At 34.7% G+C, this 16,238-nt stretch overlaps 1 protein-coding gene across 1 annotated transcript; it reads right to left on the bottom strand.

Moving 5' to 3' along the window:
• Positions 1 to 867: 867 nt before the first annotated feature.
• Positions 868 to 3,165, bottom strand: LOC113233129 (glycerophosphodiester phosphodiesterase GDPD6-like). The gene has a single exon (XM_026468124.1). The coding sequence runs from the start codon at positions 3,155 to 3,157 to the stop codon at positions 1,952 to 1,954; it is 1,206 nt and encodes a 401-aa protein (XP_026323909.1). The 5' UTR covers positions 3,158 to 3,165; the 3' UTR covers positions 868 to 1,951.
• Positions 3,166 to 16,238: the final 13,073 nt, after the last annotated feature.

Below are 16,238 nucleotides of genomic sequence, written 5' to 3'. Positions count from 1 at the left end.
ACGACAACGCGAGACCTCACACAGCACGAGAAACCATTTTGACCCATCAGGAACTGCAGTTAGAAACCATTCGTCATCCTCCGTATTCACCAGACCTTGCTCCAACGGACTACCATTTTTTTCGTGATTTGGACAATTATCTACGTGACAAGAAGTTTTCTTCCCAGGAGGCAGTACAAAATGCTTTCACACAGTTTGTACATCTCTCATAGTACACGCTTATTTTCACATTTGTAGTAACATTGGTGTGTATGTATCTGCCCAACTCTTTATTAGACCTTTAAGTGAATTTGTACAAAATTCGACATAATAATAAATATAAAAAAATTAATTAATATTTACGAGAAAGGCCTTGTGTTCGATCTTGTGTTCAAGTAATTTTCAGTCGAAGCTAAATATGGTGCATTTTGTTAAGTTTCCAGTAGAAGCTGAATATGGTGTTTTTGGGCCCTTAAATTGTTGTAAGCAAATTTAGGCAGTACTGCAATGACGTTACAATTTAAATTAAATGTTTTAGTTTTTTATATTTCGTTACATGTCACTACGTTTGTATAGGTTAACCTCGGACATTTTTTTTCGTGGTTTTTGTATTAGATTTTTTAGTAGCTGTAAAGCTACTTGTGAAAGAGTTCATCCAGAGTAGTACTGCCACCTTACCTATTTCTGCTGCCAAGCAGTAATGTCAGCATTACTGTGTTCCAGTTTTGAAGGGTTTAAGGGTGCTGCCTGGTGAAATAACAGGCACATGGGAGTTGTCAACTTATGTCTCAGGGTGACGGGCGCAGTGGTACCTAATGCCCCTCAAATCTTTGCGATCTAAATCTCTAAGTGGCACTGCAATTGTTATGGACAGGCGTGTAGCTTACCATCAGGCGCACGACTTGTTCGTGCCGTTACTTGATATTATATATAAAAAAATTTGGGAATGTTTAAGTTTATTTCTTTAAATGTAACTATACGGCCTTTTAGACATTGAACTATCGAAAGTATTTTAAAATCAGTCATTGGGTTTATTAGTTTTATAAAATCTTTACGCGAAAAATTTAATCATAATTAATTTTAGGACTTAATAATTATCATAAATGCTTCGATTAAGGATTATTTACTAACACATAACAATACAAACAGACACCTACACAAAAACAAATAAAATATTTGATAAATATTCTATGTGACCGCAGCACCTAACCACATCCAACAGACGAACATCGGCGAGACCTAACGTGCGAACAATATGCGTATGTACTGAAAGAGATCAGTGTCCCCGTTTTAGATTTTCTCGATTAACGCTACTTATCGCTTGGCATATTGTTTGCATATTGTATGCATTTCTCATTTGCAGTGCATAGATATGGTTATATGCTGCTTATTAAGTGCATGGTGAAAATGTACTAGCAAATCATTGACCTTAGCAAATGTAATAATTTACGAACTTTGTTCTATCGTAGTGAAAGATACGGTATGGGTTTTGTAGATGAGCTTCAGTAGGTATTTCAAATCGTAACTTCCGAAGAATCATCAAGAATCATCTTCTGTTTTTCTGTATTTTACTGTTGGTCCGGTTGGTACCTTTAATTAAGAATACTATTTACCTAATCTACCTAATCTATTCATGCAACTATATTATATATATTATTACATATAACCGTATTAATACAAGGTAGAAATCATCTGATCGGCCAAACAATGCACTCGCTATTACTAGTGAAGTATTGCCTATTTAGTTTTTCAACTTCATAATCATTGAAAATATTTTAACACAGATAGGAAACTAGATCTGTAAGGAAAATAAGTTATTGCGAAGTTATTTACCTCACGGTTTTGACCAAAGATATCAATCTACTAGTACCTAAGTACATAGATGTCCTTGGTTTGGACAGTTACAACTTTTGCCGAGGTACATATCAATATGTATATCTATACCCGCTTTAAGTAACCGATTACCACTTTTTCAAACCTTATGGCATAGAACCTTATGGATAATATATGCAATGAGTAAATTATAAGCAAGTGCACTAATTCGAGTACCACTATTTGGACGCACATTTTCTTTACAAGATCCTCTCATTTGCACGGCGACATCCGGCTGGTCCGTAAAGAAACCGTCAATGCCAGTAGCTAAAAATACTTGCAGTTCGCCTCTCATATTCCCTATATCAGCAATAGAAGAGTCGTTACTTCTAAATTCATATGGAAGATAGAAGTTCTCAGCTCGGAATGTATAAGGATGCACTTTCAAACCTGCAGCGTGAGCATTTGCTACGTAACTAGTCGGCACGCCTAAATTATTCCCTACACGAGGAATAACATGACTTTTATCAGGACCCACTGCATATGCGTAAGTTGCAACATTTCTAAGTCCTTCCGCTGTGGCCATATCTCCATAAGTTAGACCAGTTCCTAGTAACACTTGATCGAACGGCTGCCTAGAACTGTTACCCATTAATTGTATCAATTTTATGTCAGTTAAATTTTTAAGCTCTCTTAGGTTGCTCACTTCAAAAGATTGAATGTAAGCAGCAGAATCTGCCCCGACATAGCCGTTCTCATGGAACTGATCAACAACCGCCTTTTCCATACCAAGATTTAATTGTTGAAAATGTGTGGGATGTTTTAATTCGGGGCAAATTCCGATTATACGACGTTCACTTATTTCCATAGCCTTCACGAGATCAATGATTTCTTGGAATGTCGGTATGTCGAAGGCTCCATCCATTCGTGTGTTACCAGGTCTGATTTTGCCGATAACTTCTTTAGAGCGCAGCATTTTCAGCTCCTGTAATGTGAAATCCTCTGTAAACCAGCCGGACACAGTTCTACCGTCGATTGTTTGAGTTTTATAGCGAGTGGCGAATTCAGGGCGGTTTGCAACATCTGTGGAAAGTAATAGTTCGTTCTCGTGTCGTGCCACGAGGAATCCATCATTGCTCATGACGAGATCAGGCTCGACGTAGTCAGCACCCATGGTGATGGCTAATGCGTAGGCGCCCAGAGTATGCTCCGGCACATATCCACTGGAGCCGCGGTGGGCTATGACCAACGGCTTGCATAAATCTGGACTGCGATTGTTCCATTTTTCAGGACTTGAGTAATATATCGCCGAGTGCACTGTTGTTACGCTGCATGCAAACAGAACATAAACAATAACGTTAACCATTTTAAAGTGACACTACTAAATTGTCATTTGAAAGGGAAGTTTATAAGGCAAGGAAAACTAACTTTATGGTCTAGATAAGATATCATGTTTAACAAATCTTATCAGGCAATAAACTACTGCCACTACAGTTAGAGTCGTGTTGATGTTTATGTAGAATTAGTACATTTGAAGTACATTGTTTGTCTGGTTCATGTGCAATTACGACACAAAGAAGAATTAGCTGTGACAACTTCATTTATCAAATAAATGTGTAAGTAGATATCTTAATTCGCAATTGTAAACAATTGCTCATATGTCGTCATAATGTACCTAACTAGTATAATGATAGCGATTTTTATAACCTTGTTTTTCCACTTTTATATACATACAATAAAAACATAATTATTTTGTGAAGTCCTATATCATTCTATACAGGGTTGTCCAAAACTCAACGATAAGTTGGAACCAGGGTGTTGCCCAGATTGTAACAAGCCTAAAATATTTTAAAAATCGGAGTATTTTGTTATGGAAAATAAGCATTCTTCAATAAAAATTTTTCAATAGAAATTGAAAAAATTTAGTACTAATTTTTGTGCTACGATTACAGATTTGCAAATTTTGCTGTTCCAATTTTTGTTTCGATAACCCAAACAGCCCAAGCAATGAACACAATGCCAAAGAAATTCCAAATGACTAAAGTTTCAGAATCAAAATTAAAATAAGTAATATTTTTTCTAAAATTGTTAACACAAATTATTTTAAGGTAACTTTGACAACTTATACTGTAAAATGTAAATGTACCTCAACTACCATAAGAACTTATTACAAAAGTTGGCGCAACTGATCAAGAATTATATTTTTACAGACTACGAGTGTTCGAATTGTTTTTCCTCTGTCATCAATACATGCACGGCAACGCTTTAAAATGACCTTTTCACCGATCATGCATACTTTAGTAAATTAATCTGTTCTGCAGGTTCCGGCTTATCACTGAGTTTTGGGACACCTGTATAATATAGATCAGGATCTAGGATCTAGTTAGTTAATGTGTTGTAGCTACTATTTAATCACTCCTGTAAATAAATATTTTTTTATTGGACGAACAAGTCGTGTACCAGGTGGTAGCGACACGCCTATTGTAGTGCCACTCGGAGACTTAAAAAGCAAAGATCTGAGCTGCACTGCCACTGCGCCCGTCACACTGATATAAGTTGATATGTCCCAAGTGTTTGTAATTTCAGCAGCACCCTTATCTTCAAAACCGGACGCAATAGCTAATGCTCACATGAGTTGGCTTGGCGGCAAAAATAGGTAAAGCAGTACTTCCCTGGCCGAACTCTTAGGTAAAGATGCTGGTGAAATTATAGACACATGGGATTTTTAATTAATTTTTTATTGAATTGATATTCAATTATAATTATTAATACAAAGATCTAACATTTAGAAAAAAATCATTCGATCAGGCTGGATTCGAACCGACGTCTCCTAACAAATCGTGGCAGACGCTATGCCAACTAAGCCAGGGCTGGTAGCTGTAAAGGTAATCTAACTTGGCGACGAAATATTTTCATAGATTTCTCTTAGATGGCGCTACGGCTAAAAAGTTGTTAAAAAACCAAATGCAAAGATCTGACAACCAGCACTTAGAAAAATTCGTGAAGTCCGCTGGTTAGTTCCGTGTTCGATCTTTTTATTAATAATTATAACACATGGAATTTGTCAATTTATGTCACAGGGTGACGGGCGCAGTGGCAGTGACTCTCAGATCTTTACGATTTAAGGTTCTGAGTTACACTGCAACTGCTATGGACAGGTGTGTTGCCACCGCGTGTACCGTCCGGCGCACGATTTGTTGGTCCTATCACTTGGTATATTAAAAAAATCGAAAAGGTACTTGCTTACAGTACAGCTTATAGTACACTCTATCGATTAAGTTTGGTAAACAGGTTGCAAAGCATTTATAATGATTTTTATAAACACAAAAGACATGGTTAATGAGCCCGGGTTAGGGTTACAGTAGTCAAATTTATTTTCATTAGTTCATGATCTAAACAATATTATGGTTGCGGGAGGGTCCTCTGATCGCGTTAAATAAAGCGTTTATTAAAAACTAACGGATCCCTCGAGGCGAAGCATACGAAACCCTCTGTTGACACTGAGATTTTATGCTATAGGGTTGACACAATATATATTTATTTAAAAATTTCTGTAATTTTGTTTGAGATAAAAACTTGTGCTAATGTAGTAGAAGTTACATTAGTAAGTATAAGTTGCCAAAAAAATTTATGGAATTTAAAAATGTAGTACATTCTTATTTGTGACTACTTAATTATGGAGGACTCTACGCAAAATATTGATTAACTGTTCGGTGAAAGTAGGTAATAATAATACTTAGTTACATCACATAGACACTGTTTGTAATCAATAACTTTCCTACTATTAAAATTACGTTGTTGCTGCCTCCGTGGCCGAACGGTTACCTTGCCGGACAGCCACGCAGAAGTCCCAGGTTCGATTTCGATTCGAAGGCCGGGAGAAATATTTGTATGGTCTACATTTATTTCTCTCGTGACTTTGGGTGTAAGTTGTGGTTGTCTATGTGTGTGTCCATGGCACCCGCGACACAGAGTTTCCATAATGCCGCTATATTCAGTGTGTGCGATATTATTATAACGGGATGTCTCCCTTTACGATTAACATTAATATTCAGCTCTATGCTACTATGTTTAGGCAGTCCAAAGTGTGTAAGGTCAGTGTACTTTTGCATATTCGATAGTTGCTTAGCTTAATTTTAACCCATCGAGTATATAACCAGAAATAGAGACGAAATTTAATTTCATTTCCTTGAAAAGTATTCTGCCATGTCATTACGGTGAATTCGAAACAATTGACGGGTGTCGTCAATTGTTTCACTTCAAAATGACCAGTTTAACTTGAGCTTTGCTATAATGGACGATAATTGAAAAATTACATATTCAATATAATTGTAAGTCAATGTATTCAATATTTAATTACCGATGAAATGTGATTCCGTTTGTTTTAGTTTTGTTAGGTGTTTTGCTAATTTTGACACACCACCGAATGGAACATTTATAGTTATTGTATATAGTTAGAGATATTATCTTTATTACAATAAATACAGGTCAGTTGTTGGCGCTTTACTATTTCAGCTTTCTAATTTGTGATCAGTGCAAACGAGAGTTGATATTTAAAAGTGATATAAGGCCCATTTACCTGATGAGTTGCCGGAGATGGATGGCCCTTATTTCGTCTCTGTTTCGGGTTATATACTCGATGTTGTAACCTAATAACTAGGTTATGTAGAGATGGTATGCCAGTTTCTACATCTTGCGCTTTCGGCAGTTGATAATCCCATATAATCTTTTTTATGATACCAAGGGATGGAACGAACAAGTCATGCGCCTGGTGGTAAGCGACACGCCGGTCCATAGCAGTTGCAGTGTCACTCAGAGCTTTAAGTCGCAAAGATCTGAGAGGCGCTGTCACTACGCCGGCCACCCCGAGACAAGTTATCAAATTCCATGTGCTCGTAATTTCACCAGCACCCTTCAAAACCGTACGCAATAATGCTCACATGACTGATTGGTGGCAGAAATATGTACCTAAGGTAATTAGCGTACTTAAGGCAGTACCTACTTTCCTAGAAGAATTCTTTCACAAGGAGCTCTACTGCCTCTAATCAACAAATTCCATTTCAGGTTACGTGTGTTATATCTAATATTATTTTAAGTCTAATTTTGTTTCACACCTTACCACAATATATGGCGATGTCATGATATCAGCACAATATTGTCACTATTAATGATTAAAAAAATATATATATTTCGAAAGAACAGCGAGCAAAGGGGCGAAGTTGTCATGGCATCCACTCACAATGCATAAATGGAATTACTCGGCCTTTCCGCAACCGATATGCATGACGTTTGAAACTAGTGTAAAAAATAAAACTATAGTTTGTAATAACAAAGCTCAAATTTAAATTTCGATACGTGCAGATAATTGAGATCCAAGATATAAATAAATAAAATGAAAGATAAAACAAAGATGAATGATAAATAAAAGAAATAAATAAAATAAATAAAATGTTACGCGCGCAAATGCGAAGACTGTGAAAAAAGAAAAGTAGTAAAATTATTTATTATTAATTAAGAAAATTACAATCTAAAACCCATTTTAGATTTATTAAAATTTATTTTAGATTGTAATTTTCCTTCAATAGTTTGATTTTCTAATATATTTTCGAGGGAAATTGTTATATCTTTACGGTGATCATTTGATGATGATGATGAAGAAAAAATATTTTCGCGCGCAAATTTGCAGAACTATAAAAAAAGAAAATAACAAAAAAGAAGTTAAGACTACTCCGCTTCGGTTGCGAATCTACATTCGCACTTAAAGTTTATATTACATTTTCAACGTCAAAAGGGCTCGTGCAGTGTGCCGGCTATATGTCGCGACTACAGTCGCATCGACTCGCAGCGACTTCTAACGACGAAATACAGTGCAGCAGGCGCGCGACTAGCGATGTAACACTACCGGCGACCGACCTATAGCTTACTGAATTTTTGAATACTTATCGTACCTATAGGAAAAATGGATCTATATCCATACTATTATTAAAACTTTTTTTACTGAAATATTCCGTTTTACGGGTCCATACCAAAAGAAGGATAAAAAGAAAGAGATTTAACATTCATCCAATTAATATCATCAATTAACCTATCTGGGTCCATTATTATAATTTTAATTACTTATGTAATAATCTAATTATAATAGCAATATTAATTGAATATCTTATCGCCGACACGCTGCATGAGCCCAAACTCGGTAATCTGTTATATTATTAGTACGTACAGTTTTGTAATTGGCAACCCTGTAAAATAGTGTCGCTTACAAGACCCCACAGCATCGTCCCTTGCGAATTTCGTTTGTTTTTTCCATGCACCCTTGCTGCTGCGTGGAGTCTCTAATCCGCGATCGAATTAATAAAGTTTGTCGTTAATCATTATCGTGAGCTGCGAATACGAAATTAGACATTGATTACAGAAGGGTGAATAAGACCACTTTATTAGGCGTAAAGATTTGCTAGCAGATAAACACGTCTTATTATTTTTCAAAAGAAAATAAAATTACCTTGATAGTGTAGCACGCCTTTTATACATTTACAATAAATTGCTACAAATCATTTGTATTTATACCACAACGGTGTAATGTTTAAGTTGAAATGGTTCGTCTTTTCACTAGGTACCTATCATAAAAATAGTTTATCTGTGTTTGTGTGGACTGGAATGCAAATGATTAAAAATTAATTATACGTATAAGTGAAAGACGTATTCTCCAGTGGTATGTATAACTATGTTTGTTATATATATAGTTATGTATAACCAATTATACTAATACTTTATTTCATTTTTACAAGCATCTATGTACTTTTTTATGCTAGCAAGTGATGGAACGAGTAAGTCGTGTGGCTGGCGGTAAACTACACGCCTACCCATAGCAGTTGCAATGCTACAGCGCCCGTTGCCTTGAGGCATAAGTTGACAAGTTCCATGTGCCTGCAATTTCACCAACACCCTTACCCATCAAAACCGAAATGTAGCGATACTCGTATTATTGCTGGGCGGCAGAAATAGGTAAGGTGGCAGTACTTCCCTGGCCGAATTCTTTCTATTTTTAGGAAACAAAAGTATTTTATCGGATCTACATTTATGTCGCACATTTTTTCAAACAAACCAACTTTTCGGGTCGTTTATGGGGCCCTCTATGGGCACGTTTGACTGTTTAGTTCACGATTAAGTTCGAAAAAAATTTTCATTTTCTATGTGTACCTAACAATCGCGAAAACCTAGGAAATCTTCAAATTTTCCTTTTTTTTCAATGAATTTTCTTTAATATAATTATATAATATAAACATTGAACTCATAAAATTGTTTCATAATTTTGTACAAAAGCTTAGATGTAAACACCTAATACAATTCAGAGCCGAAATCATATTAAGTGTACATTATCGGAAGAGAAATCTCTCCCATGAGACTAACGGCGAGTCGTGTATCTACACGATAATTTAATTCACATTATCGTGTTTGTCTCTGGGAATTTCAAAGCGCTAAACATAATAAATATTTAGACGGACATGTACTTTGAGTTGTTTTCATCTATAAGAATATTTAAAAATAAAAAAATATATATTTTTCAGAAGTGAAAAGAGAATGGTCAATCGAGAACATTTCAATCGTGACACGCTAATTACTTTCTTAATAGCAATAGAGCTCCTTGTGAAAGAGTTTGTCCAGGGAAGTACTGTCACCTTACCTACTTCTGCTGCCTAGCAGTAACGTGAGCATTACTGCGTTTCAATTTTGAAAGGTAAGGGTGCTAGTGAAAGTATTAGGCACATGGGTCTTTTTAAATTATGTCTCAGATAAAGAGCTTAGGGGCATTGCCACTACGTCCGTCCCCCACACACAGTTGTGGACAGTTGTATCGCTTACCACTGAACGTGTCGAACCATGCGTGTGAAGTCGTGCGTGTTCGTTCCGTCACTTGATATCATAGCAAAATTTTTAAATTTTTCACTGCTCGAGCTCAATAATTTTGTACAATGTTTTATAAATATGGCGGTATATAAACAAAAATTGAAATATATTAATTGAAAATTTATGTTGTTAGTTCTATATTTTGAAGATAACCGTGCACATTTGAGCTATGACGGCAATTAAAGCATTCCAAACAAAATATTTCAAATGTCAGAGATGAAATATTTGGTACAGAAGTGATGTGGTTAAGTGGATAATAACGGGGCTCAGTGTCTCGGGCGGGGCAGCCACGCCCTGGACGCAGATATGTTGTTTTATTTTACTCCTACATCCACAGATAGTAAGAAATGATCGCTGTATTTAAAACTTTTCGAATTCGCCATTGTATACATTTATGAGAATTGGTAACAAATTTCAAAAGGAGTTCCTCTGAAAACTCGTGAAACTTTTAAGAAACTCAATTGTACAGATAATTAGAATACGATAAATAAAACGGATTTCTTATAAGCATGCACCAAAAAACAATTGTAACATTTTATATCTTAAAATCATCAAGTGCGGTCAAAAGTCAGGGTCTTAATAAAATTTTCGCAAGTTAAATAAGTTTACCGGTTATTGCACAGGTCAACCTTTGAATAGCCACAGATTGTTATTGTAGAGAACAATATATCTGTATCGGAACTTGGCCCATCGTCTTCCCACAATCGGCCGATCAACACGAGCTACAAACAACAATAACGGCTATTGACGAAATCCTATAAACAGAAAAAAGATAACTTTTTCGGGTTGGCCAGTACTGGATTGAGAAAGAGGACCAGAAAAATAAGTGTTAATAATTGAAATGAAAAACACACACGCTTAATAGAAAGGGCTAACTACGTGTTTTTAAATTATGGAATATTTAGGACTTAATTAACTTTTGCAGGTGCCGTTTGCGAGTACAAAGTGTAGACAAAATATATACCTGGTGAGTGCATTGAGACTCCTGAACAAAATACATTATGAGGTCATTCTCAATCTCATTTGTTCTGTTCAAATATAGACAGTTAAGCAGAATATGACTATACGTTACTTTGACATATCACGCGACTAACGATGACACGTTACTTTGAAAATATAATATTATATTTGTTCAATTATTTTAATTTTTTGTTCTTTTTATTTGTTTTCTTTTGTCTCTTCCATACTGATATTTTGTGTTTATTTTGATTTTATGAATTTTTCTTTTCTTTTTATTTTATTTTTACTTTGTCTTTTAACTTTATGTTTTTTTCAACATATAGATATTCGTATATTATTCGCATATAGATATTATTGGATTCTTATCTTATATGTATAACTATATTAGTAGTAATTCTACTAGTAAGTGAATGTTCCTGAAATTGACAAAATAAATTAATAAAATAATTTTGTAATCTACTTTTTTGTCTATAATAAACGGATATATATGTATAATAAACGGAAAACGGTGTTCGACATATTATATAGATACATGTATAGATATAGCTACAAGAAGCGACATGGAGTTGTTAGAACCACTAAATATTAATTTATTACTTTTTTCAATATAGGTCAGTAGTTTTTTGTACTACGATGCAGTAAAGCCATTTCCAGAAATCCGAAATTGAATAAAGTAATTAATTAATATTCGGTGGTTTTAACAACTCATGTCGCTCCTTGGTGTTGTACATATATGTATAGCACCAAGTGGGGACTGGTAGATTTGAACGCAGTAATGATTCTTGATAATAACAATGCTTTGTTTTTGCGTTCGAATGAGGATTGGATGCATAACTTAGCGTGTGTGGTGTCTAATTTTGATATTGTAGGTGGTAAGGTAAGCAACGACGCACTGCAACAGGTATATGATGGAGAACGTATTTACCCCTTTTCATTAAGTATCCCACATGTATATGTATATGTGGAACATCTTTTTCAGACCGTTGATAATAAATCAACTTTTAATTATTTATTTTCTTAACTAAACATTACCCTAATGTGTTTTGTTTAGGTACAGTGTAGACCACATAAGTTTGACACTTTGGACCGTATATACCTTGTATACAGGTACTCACCGGTGTGTTCAAGTTTGACGTACCCTTGACGACTATAACTCATAAAATGCTACAAGGACAAAGAATATTCCGAAACATGTAAAATGTTGTTATGAAACACGACATTATTATTTTTAGATAAAAGGAATATCTATCGACTTCTTAGGTTTTCGCGATTGTTACACATAGGAAATGAAACTATTTTTCCGGATTTAAATCACGTAAATTTGTTTTTTCAAACAAACCGAATATCAAACAAAAGGAATATAATAACAAAAGGAATATCTATTTCATATCTTTTAAAAATGTGCGATTTCTCAGTTCAGTCCAAAATCTATCCATCACAGAGGCCCCAAAACTTACAAATCCGCCTCTGTACTAGAGAGCGTATCGAACATAGCAATGGACCAAATTAAAATTACATGTAATAGCATTATAGGCGTGAATTATTAATTTGTGCGGCATTGTCCGCGCCATTGTGGCGGCTCTACACAGCGATTGTATCGCCGATGCGATGCCTATATACCAATAATGAGGGTTATTTCATTTGGAAATGTTAATTCAATTTGTTTCGCCTGTTGTCGTATTGCTCTCAAATTGTGGGACAATTATCGGTACTTTATTTTGTTTAGGCATAAATAATTTTTCGTAATGGTAACACTAGTTTTGTTTTTAATTGTCTTCGCCTTGTTCAAAACATACAGTCGTTATCACAAGGTCGTTATAATAACAAGTAAATGTAGACGGTCAATGATCCCTTGACCAATTTTATCGAGTTTATATTGTAATTTGTCACCTGTGTCATTTAATTCAACTAATTTGTTCGAAAATCAATACAAGGAATTATAAGGACCGTTTACAATCAGGATAGAAGGCAATACGCTTGAGAGGCTCAAAAACACTTCATTACCCGTGACAATCGACAATCAATCATCCGAAAGGCTCGCAAAACAATAATCACATTATCATTCTCCCATAATAACAAATGTATCCCCGAAATGCATAAAGAACCGGCTTTGTAACTTTTTTTATTGAACAAAATAAAGAATTTTTGAGAAATATCGCTGCAACGCTTCTTTGGCCAAACCGAACAATGTAAACTTATGAGCGAACGTATTATTTATTGAAAAAAAAGAAAAAATGAATATGAAACCACTTGACATATTGTTAAGAGGGCTTATAAAATTATTTGCTATCACGCCATACAAGACTTGTTACTAAGAAGCAATCTTACAGATCAGAGGTTACATGAACACAAATCGCAAGTGTTCCATGTGTTTGTTTTGTGAAGGCATAATGCGAATTTGCGTCATCATTTTCCATTAGTTCGTCAGCAATTCATATAAAAACAATTGTCAATACGAATTTATTAACAGATCTATTAATCACTGACTTGCATATTTTGTTTGGATTATCGTATATATTATATTCATTCGGGGTCTTTTCGAGTATTTTCACTAAAAATGTTTGCAGGTTTTGGTGAACACTGTTAATAAAAAAAATTACTGTTCATGATCGAATCTTCGGCGGGCAAGGTTCACGAACGCATTCAACTTTGTCTTAGCGTAAGTAATTGCTGTCTTCTCATTTTAATAATCATATAGAACCCATTTCAAGCGCGCTATTAATAATGCTTTGAATGAATTTTTCGAATTCCCAAATGTCATCCAGCTTATTAACCGGCTTCATTTTTTGTTTAAGTTTTATTTGTTTTGGACAGAGCGTTTTGGTTTTGGCGCGGTCATTCCGACCTTTCGTTTTTTGTCTCGCGTCATGCAACCCCGACGGATGAAATATTGTTTAGAGTTAATTAGTTGCAATAGAGATAATGTCTTTTTCTATGAAATCACGTAATTAATTGAAATTAGAATTAAAACAAATCTGAAAAATTGATGTTTAATGCACAATAATCATGTTGTCGGAATAACTGACTTTTAAAGCACAAGGAAAGAAGGAATACTCCTCTTGATTAATTAACTAATCTGCAAGAAGGCTTACCTCCTAGCATTTATTCCCTGCGTGTGGAGAAAAGGCTGTTCAGTTGCTTTTGAAGGGATATTTGGATTTTCACAAATGACAGGTGGTATAGTAAATTCGTGTGATGCTATAGATTTTCTCACTATTATTTTTTTTATGACCCAGCTGTTATAATTAAACTATTAGCGAGGGTTTCATATAGTAATATTTTAATTAGTTATGCTTATTAGACTGATCCCCTATTTATGTTATCAATGCAAGCAATTTTTCACAATACCCTAACGTCAAACATCATCTGCAAAAAGACGCCACTAAATGAATAAATTTAGATTCCAATGCGCGTGATCGATAGACCCATAGATCGGATCTATAGATCATATCGAGTTCGAAAATGGAATGCGTGAGTAAGACAAAATATAATTAATGATTGGCCTTCCAAATTCGAATCGGTTTGGTGCAGACATGTTGGCGTCGTCGTATAAACAAAGGGCAAAAAGTTTTGTTAAGGTTTTGTATTTTTTATTTTTCTATAACATGTAAAACATTAGTAGATACGTGCAATTAATCATTCGTTGGGCGCATTGTTGCATCTGTCGCGACGGCTTGTACTTTTATAGAGGCTATTGTATGGGATGGACCTTTGCCTCAAAAACTTTGAGCACGCCACCTGTGCCTGGATAACGGTCCGATTCTATTGGAAACGGACTTTATATAAAATAGATTATTCATAAACTCAATTATAAAATTTCACACAATGACAACGGAAAAAAAGAACTACACCATCTGATCTAATTTTGCTTTGTCGGATGTGACTTTGTATTTTCCTGCTTTATTAAAAAAAAATCTCATTACGAATTGCAAACTCCAAAATAAAGACATTCTAAAGAAATATAATATCATTCTAAAAATCTTTACAACAAGAAACAATTACCTTGTAAGTAATTAATTTTGTGTAATGAGTAATAGAGTTACCATTGTAATCCGCAGGTGTCCAAAGACCGCGACTCCTGAGAGGTAGGTACATTTGTGATGATAATGATGTTGGATATTTATTTTACTCGTTATGACCTTGACATTATACGTTACATTATTAATAATAAATGTTCATTTTCATGGCGTGGAGGTGATTATACCATCGTATGAATTGAACTCCTTCAAGAGCTTTTGAGATCACTTGCGCATTACATCGTATATTTGGTATAATAAAGACACATGCTATCATACGTTAAAAGTGAATTTGTCACATCAATGTCAAAAAAATAATACGAACTACATGAAACAAATTATGTATAATTGTGGCTTTTTTTACTAACAAAAACCGATCTCAAAAGTTTGCAGAATTACATCTATTTGCCATGTTTTATTGAAATCGGTTACTGGAAGGCGGTTAGTTGCCATCCTTAGAGGTGGAATATTTTCTTCAAATTTAAATGGAATCAATACGAAACCGGTTCACAAATACAGTACATAAAAACATAAAAATTACCGATTAATTTCTTTCGTAGAATCTTCAAACCTCTCTTCTGAAATGTTGTCATTTTGCAGATGTGGCCTTATTACACCAATGGTGTGATTTATCTGTCTGTCAAAAAAATGCAAATATATCTTTGAAAGAGTGTGTACTCTTATTACCCCTATTCAAATACGTACTACAAAACATTGCTTTTGTTGTTTGTTCAAAGTGAAAGACCAAGCATTACGACTATGTAGAAATAATTTTAATTTCTTTCCTTGGGTTTCTAACAGTTGCCATTTTTTAACCGACTTCGAAAAGGTTCCTAATTCGATTATATATATATATATATATATATATATATATATATATATATATATATTTATTTGTAATTTGTTTTTCTAGCTTGATGATTATTTTTTGTTGGAAAGAGGGTACGTCAGTATTGGTCGAATTCAAATTTAAAGAAAATATTCCACCTGGTAAACGATGTCAATGCAACTTGGTAAATAAATATAATTAATAAAATGTAATTCAACGAACTTTTGAGGCCGGTTTTTTAGTACTCTGTACTGAGATTATTTATGATACCAAGTGACCGGGACGAACAAGTCGTGCGCCTGGTGGAAAGCGACACGACAGTTGGTAACCAATACCTGTATATAACATATATAATATAACAGTTGCAGTGCCACTCGGTGTTTTAAATTACAAAGATCTGTGGCGCACTGCCACCCCGTCTGTCTGTCACCCTGAAACATACATAAGTTGACAAGCCCCTTGCGGCTGTAATTTCACCAGCACCCTTACCCTTCAAAACCGAAACGCAGTAATGCTTACATTAATGCTTGGTGGTAGAAATAAATAACTTCGCTAGATGAACTCTTTTACAAGGAGCTACTAATAAAATTCAGTCATTTTGCAGATGTGACCTGGTTACACAAAGGGAGTGTTAATATTAACATTGTTAATTATTCAGCTAACATTATTATAAAGCACACTTTGTGAACCTTTTAAACTGGAATCTCTGCTTTGTCATTTCACGGTGAGAGGAATAA

Source organism: Hyposmocoma kahamanoa, unplaced genomic scaffold, assembly GCF_003589595.1.
Source record: "Hyposmocoma kahamanoa isolate Upper Pololo Valley unplaced genomic scaffold, ASM358959v1 78, whole genome shotgun sequence".
Classification (NCBI taxonomy): Eukaryota; Metazoa; Arthropoda; class Insecta; order Lepidoptera; family Cosmopterigidae; genus Hyposmocoma; species Hyposmocoma kahamanoa.
This window is presented reverse-complemented; position numbering and strand designations above follow the sequence as displayed.

What these genes read in the sequence shown, in the direction of transcription:
- LOC113233129 (XM_026468124.1), bottom strand. Translation starts at nt 3,157, where the DNA reads ATGGTTAACGTTATTGTTTATGTTCTGTTTGCATGCAGCGTAACAACA.